This window comes from Chiloscyllium plagiosum, unplaced genomic scaffold (genome assembly GCF_004010195.1).
Source record: "Chiloscyllium plagiosum isolate BGI_BamShark_2017 unplaced genomic scaffold, ASM401019v2 scaf_4109, whole genome shotgun sequence".
NCBI lineage: Eukaryota > Metazoa > Chordata > Chondrichthyes > Orectolobiformes > Hemiscylliidae > Chiloscyllium > Chiloscyllium plagiosum.
Genome location: NW_025210174.1, coordinates 8,021 through 17,180, shown reverse-complemented (window position 1 = coordinate 17,180; position 9,160 = coordinate 8,021). Strand labels below are relative to the sequence as shown.

The following is a 9,160-nucleotide window of genomic DNA, read 5'->3' as shown; positions in this document are numbered from 1 at the left end:
TTTTGCCCGAAACGTCGATTCGCCTGTTCCTCGGATGCTGCCTGGCCTGCTGTGTTTTTCCAGCACCACTCTTTTCAAGGACAGATCCAACTTCATTTTAAACGAGTTGAGGGGTTCCCTACCTCAAACACCGAACCGGACAGTGAATTCCAGACACCTCACCAGACTGTGGGTGAAAAGGTTTGCCCTCTAGTCCTTCTGCCAGTCTGTACCCCTTGGTAATTGGTAGCAGGTCTCCCCTGTCCACCATACCCAAACCCCTCATTATTTTGTATACTTGATTATGCCACCCCTCAGCCCCCTTTTGTTCTAAGCAAAATGACCCTATCCGATCTTTCCTCACAGCTTCCATTTTCAAGACCTGACAACATTCTTGGACATCTCCTCTCTCTACCGAAAGATTATGTCTTTTCTGTAATATGATGACCAGGACTGTGCACGGAATTCCAGCTGTGGCCTAACTAGTGTCTGTTAGATTTCCAGGATTATATCCCTACTGTTCTTCTCAGTACCTCACCCAGTGAGGGAATGCATCCCAAATGCTTTCTTTACCGCCTTATCTACCCACCTTAAGGGACCTTCAGTCACCCTCCAAAGTCTCTCCCCTCCTCTACCCTCTCAATACCTCCTGTTTATGGTATATTCCCTCCTATGTTTGCCCGCTCCAAATGCAGAACATCACAGTTTGAATTCCATTTGCCATTTTAGAACACAGAACAGTACAGCACAGGAACAGGCCCTTCGGCCCACAATGTTGTGCCGAACATGACACCAAATTCAACTAGTCCTTTCTGCCTGCCCTTGGTCCATATCCCTCCATCCCTTGCATATTCATGTGCTTATCTCAAGTCCCTTAAATTCCCCTATTGTATCTGCCTCCACCCCCACCCCAGGCATTGCGTTCCAGACTCCTACCGCTCGCTGTATAAAAAACTCACCCCTCACATCTCCTTTGAACTTTCCCCCCTCCTACCTCAAATGTGTGGCCTCTAGTTTTAGACATTTCAACTCTGGGAAAAAGATTCTGACCGTCAACCCTATCTAAGCCTCTCAGAATTTGATAGATTTCTCTCAAGTCTCCCCTCAGCCTCCAGAGAAGACAGCCTGAGTTTTTCCAGCCTCCCCTTATAGCTCATACCCTCTAATCCAGGCAGCATCTTGGTAAACCTCTTCTGCACCCACTCCAAAGCCTCCACATCCTTCCTGGAATGTGACCACCCACTCGAACAAATCATTAATATCTTCCTGCAGTTGAAAGCCATCCCCTTTGCTATCAAATGCCTGGCCAATTTTTCAATTGAACACAAATTTCCCAATTGTGCCTCCCTCATTCAGATTTTAAATCTTTAGTATATACTGACGATGGGAAATATCCATCCCACCCTGGCAATGTTTTTCTACAACCCCTACCATCGGGGAGAAGGTACAGAAGCCTGAACACATGCACCAGCTGGTTTTGCACCAGTTTTTACCCCATTGTTGTTTGAATACTGAATGGACTCACAAACTCTTAACATTCGCAATACTGAATGGACTCACAAACTCTTAACATTCGCCTGTACCTGTATTTTTGTTTTTGCCGCTGGTTATCTGTTATTTACTATCTATGGACTTAACTCTGTGATTTGCCTGTATTGCTCGCAAGTCAAAGCTTTTCACTGTGTCTCGGTACACGTGACAATAAATTCAATTCAATTCAATTCAAACTGAGGCCTGCAGCATTGAAAACCCTTTTCTAGTCACTAAATCAGCCGACCATCTGTCACTGAGCCAATATGTTTATCTCTTCGTGTATCCCGGACGAGAGAGAGGGAGAGATTCGCCTACCCACAGCAACAGGGAGTGCTGGCCACATGAGCTCACGCTGTTCTGACCTCCGACCCTGGCCGTTGACGTACACACCAACCGTGTTGAAGCAGAGCAGGTAAAGGTCATTGGAAACAGTCACAGCGCACAAAGCCTCTGCCTGCCCGTGAGAGAGGAAGGTGAGGGAAGGGTCCTCTGGGCTCACTAGGTTTGCTGGAGGTCCTTCGCCCGCCAAAGAGTACAGGCTGAAACCGGACGGATAGCCAACACACAGGCATTCCTCGAAGACGCCCATCCACTGAACCATCCCGGGGGCCTGGAATTCCCGCGTCCGCCTGTAGGGCTGCTTGCCAGCGGTCAGCTGGTAGCACGTCACGTGGCGCTTGGCAGCTGTGCACAGCCAATTGGTGCTCTTCCCCTGGCACCGGCTACCCGTGGTGATCAGCTGAGAGCCCCGGGCTTCCAACAGCTTGGCTCCAGTTGCCTCCGGGTTCTGCAGGTCCTCCCAGGTGAAAACACGCACGTTCCGGCTCCTTCCGGACACCACAGCGAGCAGCCTGGCACTGGGCACCAGCTCAAGCTGGTGAACCCGCTTACAGTCACCCAGTAATGTGATTTCTGCAACACAGGAGGTGGCAAAGAGGGCAAAGGTTTTGAGTAATGAGATTCACCATCATTAATAAGGTTGACCGTTTGATAATATACCCCCTAGCTACCTGGATTCACTGTCTTGTCATGTTCCCCATGTGCGTCTAATACATTCACTCTCCATTTGGCTCAGTCCCCTCTGTTCCCCATCTCTCACAATCCCCCCTACCTTCTTCAACACTCCTTTAGTCTTCCCTCAAATCCCTTCCTATCCCAGACTCCGTCAATCCATCCTATTTCCCCGATTGCAGCCGGTCCTCTCTCATTCATCCCCCTTATCCTCACACTCTCCATCATATCCTCCCTTTCACTGTCTTGCTCAATCACTGTCTCTCAACCCATCCTCTTCCTCACCATCTCCCTCCATTCTTCATGCTCTCGAATCCCTACAGTGTGGAAACAGGCCCTTCAGCCCAACAAGTCCACACCGACCCTCTGAACAGTAACCCACCCTGACCCATTCCCCTATATTTACCCATGACTAATGCACCTAACCTACACATCCCTGGACACTATGGGGCAATTTAGCATGGCCAATTCACCTAAACTGCACATTTTTGGACTGTGGGAGGAAACCCCACATAGACATGGGGACAATGTGGAAACTCCACACAGACTGTTGCCCAAGACTGGAATCGAACCCCAGTCCCTCGCACTGTGAGGCAGCAGTGCTAACCACTGACCAACTCAGTGCTTCCTTCTGTCCCACTCCCTTAATGTCAGTCTCAATCCTTCCTTGTCTCTCTCAATCACTCTCCTCCCTGTCTACCTAATTCTTCCCCTTCCCCATTTCCACCTGCCTTTCCCTCATAATCCCCCTCAATTTCACAATGTCCCCATGTTCCATAACCTTAGTGTCTGACCTTATCCACTGCTCTCCCTACTTGCCTTCCCTTAAGCTTCCAAGGGAGAGTGCCTTGTTTGTGGAGTATATCTTACCATTTTTTATCACATCGATGAGGTAGAGTCCATCGTCAGTGCCCAAGGCAATTCGTTCCTTGTCTGAAGTAGAGACAGGAATATTGAATCAGGGTTTGATGGGGACAGTGTAGAGAGAGCTTTACTCTGTATCTAACCCCATGCTGCCCCTGTCCTGGGAGTGTTTGATGGGGGACAGTGTAGAGGAAACTTTACTCTGTATCTAAACCCATGCTGTCTCTGTCCTGTGGATGTTTGATGGGGGACGGTGTAGAGGAAGCTTTACTCTGTACCTCACCCTGTGCTGTCCATGTCTTGGGGAGTGTTTGATGGGGGACAGTGTAGAGGGAGCTTTACTCTGTATCTAACCCCATGCTGTCTCTGTCCTGTGGATGTTTGATGGGGACAGTGTAGAGGGAGCTTTACTCTGTACCTCACCTTGTGCTGTCCATGTCTTGGGGAGTGTTTGATGGGGACAGTGTAGAGGGAGCATTACTCTGTATCGAACCTTGTGCTGTACTTGTCCTGGGAGTGTTTGATGGGGGACAATATAGAGGGAGCTTTACTCTGTACCTCACCTTGTGCTGTCCATGTCTTGGGGAGTGTTTGATGGGGACAGTGTAGAGGGAGCATTACTCTGTATCTAACCCCGTGCTGTCCCCATCCTGGGAGTGTTTGATGGAACACAGTGTAGATAGAGTTTTACTCTATATCTAACCTTGTGTTGCCCATGCCTCAATAGGTTTAGGTCACTTAACTTTTAACCTGGAACCGCTGTCATACATGTGGTTAAATGTACTCAGCTTTGAGTAACATCTTCAGGGTTTTAACCCAACACCTCTGGTCCTGGACTAACATTAACTCCTCACTCTATTTCACTGCAGATCCTTACCTTCCGAAGTCCGAACTATCCTTTTCCAAGAAACTTACAGGAGTGCTCAAAACTCCAAGTGAAACTAAAAAAGGCCCTTTCTCTAAGCTGAGGGTGTTTCCTTTAGCTTAAGAATGTTCTAGAATCCTTTATCAACCTTGAGGCTCCGTTGTTTAACTTGCTTGGTAACCAAAGATTCCAAATGAATGGAAGTCTATTAATGGTTCCTGCAAACCCTTTTGCTCAAAGCTATTTTCAAATCAATCATATCACTGCAAAAATACTTGCAAGTCTTCAAACAGAGAAAACTTACTGGTTACTAATTCAAAAGCAAAAAGCCAAACTTAGAATAAATAATATGAAGAAATATGTAAATTTTAAGTTCCACAGTTTACACTACACCAATCGTATCCAGTTATCTCTGTCATCTTGTGGACAAAATTTACTCAGGAAACCTAATCTTGAGTTCTTTTTGATCTTGGGTCAATGGGCTGAGGAGTGGCAGATGGAGTTTAATTTGGATAAATGTGAGGTGCTGCAGTTTGGTAAAACAAACAAGGGCAGGGCTTTTCAATTAATGGTAGGGCCCTGTGTAATGTTGTAGAACATGGAGACTGAGGGGTTCAGGTACATAATTCTTTAAAGTTTGTGTCACAGGTAGACAGGGCGGTTAAGAAGGTGTTTAGCACCCTTGCCTTCATTGCTCAGACCTTTGAGTGGAGGAGATGGGGCGTCATGTTGAGGATGTACAGGACATTGGTGAGGCCTCTTCTGGAATACTGTGTCCAGTTCTAGTCGCTCAGTTTGGGAAGTCTAGGGGCACATCTTTAAGGTGAGAGGGGAAAGACTTAAAAAAGTCACGAGGGGCAATTTTTTTACACAGAGAGTGGTTCGTGTGTAGAATGAACTTCCAGAGGAAGTGGTGGATGCGGGTACAGGTACGACATTTGAAAGACATTTGGATAAGGACATGGATAGGAAAGGTTTGGAGGGAAATAGACCAAATGCAGGTTGGTGGGATTAGGTTAGTTTGGGATTATGGTCAGCATGGGCTGTTTGGGCTGAAGGGTCTGTTTCCTTGCTCTATGACTCTGTGACTCTATAAAAGACACGAGGGGCAATTTTGTTTTGACACAGCAAGTGATTCATGTGTGGAATAAACTTGCTGAGGAAGTGATGGATGCGGGGACAGTTACAATGTTTAAAATCCATTGGGATAAGGACATGAATAGGAAAGGGTTTGGAGGGGTATGGGCCAGGAGCAGCCAGGTGGGTCTAGTTTAGTTTGGGATTATGGTCATCATGGACTGGTCAGACCAAAGGGTCTGTTTCTGTGCTGCGTGACTCCATAATCACGCTTTCAGAAGAGAAAGCAAACTGATACAGAGGGTGAAAAATGTGTTGCTGGAAAAGCGCAGCAGGTCAGGCAGCATCCAAGGAGCTGGAGAATCAACATTTTGGTCATAAGCCCCTCTTCAGGATTCTCCTGATTCAGGTTGATTCTCCTGCTCCTTGGATGCTGCCTGACCTGCTGCGCTTTTCCAGCAACACATTTTTCAGCTCTGATCTCCAGCATCTGCAGTCCTCAATTTCTCCTAGTTGATACAGAGGGTGGTACGTGTATGGAATGAGCTGCCAGAGGAAGTGATGGAGGCTGGTACAATTGCAACATTTAAAAGGCATCTGGATGGGTATATGAATAGAAAGGATTTGGAGAAATATGGGCCGGGTGCTGGCAGGTGGGACTAGATTGGGTTGGGATATCTTGTTGGCATGGACGGGTTGGATCAAAGAGTCTGTTTCCGTGCTGTACATCTCTATGACTCTATGTGAAGTGTTTTATTTCCCAAAGTGGGAGAGGTCAGCTGGGCAGCTTGTTTCTAGCAGGCCTTCCTCCAACTGAACTCGATCAGAACCCAGTCACTGTTCAAAAGCAGGCTCTACAACAAAGTCAACAGTCATGTGAAAAATCCAGTATCTGCAGACCTCTTGGAAAGAAACCTCTCTGGCAAAACTTAAAATAAATTCCTCTTCCCACTCAAATCCTTCAAAACCCAAGACCTCCAAGCAATGGACACGTAACACATGCTGAGAGGGTTTGGAGACCTTACCTATGATGGCGGCAGCGAGTGTATTGCGGATCAGCGGCAGTGCGCTGTCGTACGCCTCTTTGAGGCACACCGCTGACCGTTCTTTGAAGCCGTTCTGCTTGCAGATGGTGACCAGCTCGTTGATCACCGTCACCCACTTCTTCTTCTCCTTCTCGCTGTCAGCCAGCACCAGGAGGGAGGCCTTGGAGCTCGGGACTGTCAGCTGAGGAGCCGTGATCTGTCAGGGCAAGCACAGAAAGGGAACTGTCCACAAGCCTGAGCTGGAGCTATCCTGAACTTCAGCTGAAACCCTAGCACTGCTGTTAGTTAGGCCACCCCAGGGGCAAGTTGTCACGCATGGAATTGGCAGTGCCTATATTAAGCTGGAGAGGGTTCAGAAGAGATTTACCAGGATGTTGCCGGGTATGGAAGGTTTAAGTTATAAAGAAAGGCTGAGGCCATTTTTCCCTGGAACGTAGGAGATTGAGAGGTAACCTTATTGAGGTTTATAAAATCATGAGGGGCAATGATAGGATAAGTGGTAGCTGTCTTTTTCCTAGGAAAGACTAGGGGGCATGTTTTTAAGATGAGAAGAGAGAGATTTAAGACAGACATGAGGGACAAATGTTTTACACAGAGGGTGGTTCGTGTGTGGAATGAACTTCCTGAGGAAGCAGTGGATGTGGATACAATTACAACGTTTAAAAGACATTCGGAAAAGGATATGAACAGGAAAGGGTTTGGAGGGATATGGGCCAGGAGTAGGCAGGGGGGACTAGTTTAATTTGGAATTATGGGTCGGCATGGACTGGTTGGACCGAAGGGTCCGTTCTGTTGCTGTACGACTCTGTGAGCAAGCAGAGATTGCGAAAAGAATTCAGCGTGGGAATAGACCCATCAAGCCTACAGCGCTATTTGTCATGGTCTTAAGCAACATGTGACAATATCCTTGCCCATATATGACCTGATGGCGTGAGACTCCATATGTTGATGACCCCGAGGGTAACTGTATACCACTATTCTACCACCTATCTTGGGTTTGTCCTGGGCATACCCAGGGATGGTGGGATCCACATCACTGCATGGACAGTGAGATTCTGTGACTGCATCAGGCTAGTCCATGATCCTCAGTCTCTGTACAAACCCCTAGATTTAGTATAGAGGGTCCACATTTCCAGTGCCTTGGTCAATGCCAGGTGGTTTGTCCAGTTTCATTTGAAATTCCAGAATTTAGATCCAGTGATAGAAGGAATGGGAATACAATTCCAAGTCAGGGGCTTGGAAAAAAACTGATAGGGTGGAGGTCATCGAGAGGTCATCGAGACGGACCCTTCGGACCAACCAGTCCATGCCGACCCAGATATCCAAAATTATTCCAGTCCCATTTGCTAGCATTTGGCCCATATCCCTCCAAACCCTTCATGTCCATGTACCCATCCAGATGCCTTTTAAATGTTGTCATTGTACCAGCCTCCACCACTTCCTCTGGCAGCTCATTCCATACACGCGCTTCCCACTGCGTGTAAAGGTTGGCCCCTCAGGCCCCTTTTAAATCTTTACCCTCTCACCCTAAACCTATGCCCCTCTAGTTCTGGACTCTCCCAGCCATTCCCATGCACCGTTAACCTTTGAGGTGGTAGAGGTCATGGGTTTGAAAGGTTACGATCAAAGGAGCCTGGGTGAGTTACCGCAGTATATCCTGTAGATGGCACACAACGCTGAGACTGAGCGTCACTGGTGGACGTTAAATACTTGTGCCGATCAGGCCAGGCTGCTTTGTCCTGGACAGCGCCAAATGCGGAGAATTTGAAAGAGTGTAACCACTTCCGCCCTTGGGGGCGTTCCAGAGCACAGGGGCAGAAATTAGAGCCAGGCCGTGAAAGGGTGATGGTTGGGAAGGACAAATCCACAACAGAGGAAATTTGCAATTGTCCACCCCCCCAACAAAACTATAACAGAAGGTAATAGATCGATTAGACACTTTGAGACAAAGGCTGGTAAATTGTTGTTGGGGTGAGGGAATCACTTTGAGGAAAGGAAGTCAAGATAGAGACCAGCTGTGAGCTAAATAGAGGAGCTGAGCGGTCTCCTCCTCTGATGGGTTAGTGACATTCAGCCCAGAAAGGAGTTGCTACTGTTAACCCAGCCCCCCGAGCTCAAGGAGTTTTACCATGAGGGCCCCCCATTGCCCAGGCCATGGTCAAGGGAGGGGGGAGAAACAGTCCAGGGTTATTCCTGAAGGGAAAGGCTACGGGGATCAGGTCGTACGATGGTCTGACTCACCCTGAATATACACGGAACGTCGTTCTTGTTCGCATGAATCACGTCAGAGAAGAAAACTGAGCTCACGGAGAATTCTTCATCGCTGAAAATGCAAAGGCGACGCTAGTCATTTGGGGTGGGGAGACAGACAGGCAGACAGACAGAGAGAGAGAAACAGAGAGAGAGAGAGGGAAAGAGAGAGAGAGAGTAGGAGAGATAGGAGAGAGAAACAGAGAGACAGAGAGATAGAGGGAGAGAGAGAGAGAGAGAGACTGGAGATCCAGGAATGGTAATGAACTCTCAATAGGATGGGCCACTCAGTTCAATGGGCCACCAATCTCTCCACCATCTCCCTGCATCCCTCAGTCTCACCCTCTCCCCGTGTCCCTCAGTCCCATCCTCTCCCTGCGTCCCTCAGTCTCACCCTCTCCCCGCGTCCCTCTTCCCCACCCTCTCCTTGCGTCCCTCTTCCCCACCCTCTCCCCGTGTCCCTCAGATCCACCCTCTCCCCGCGTCCCTCAGTCCCACCCTCTCCCCGTGTCCCTCAGTCTCACCCTCTCCCCGC

The 9,160-nt window shown here is 48.3% G+C and overlaps 1 protein-coding gene across 1 annotated transcript in view; it reads right to left on the bottom strand.

The window, feature by feature from the left end:
• Positions 1 to 1,717: 1,717 nt before the first annotated feature.
• LOC122546874 (serine/threonine-protein kinase MRCK alpha-like) overlaps positions 1,718 to 9,160 on the bottom strand; it is an 11,437-nt gene continuing 3,994 nt past the window's right edge. The window contains exons 2-5 of the mRNA XM_043685495.1: positions 8,617 to 8,698; positions 6,355 to 6,571; positions 3,394 to 3,456; positions 1,718 to 2,424 (exon numbers count right to left, since the gene is read on the bottom strand). Of these exons, the coding sequence (XP_043541430.1) occupies positions 1,763 to 2,424; positions 3,394 to 3,456; positions 6,355 to 6,571; positions 8,617 to 8,698 (1,024 nt within the window). The 3' untranslated portion in view covers positions 1,718 to 1,762. The remainder of the gene's footprint in view (positions 2,425 to 3,393; positions 3,457 to 6,354; positions 6,572 to 8,616; positions 8,699 to 9,160) is intronic.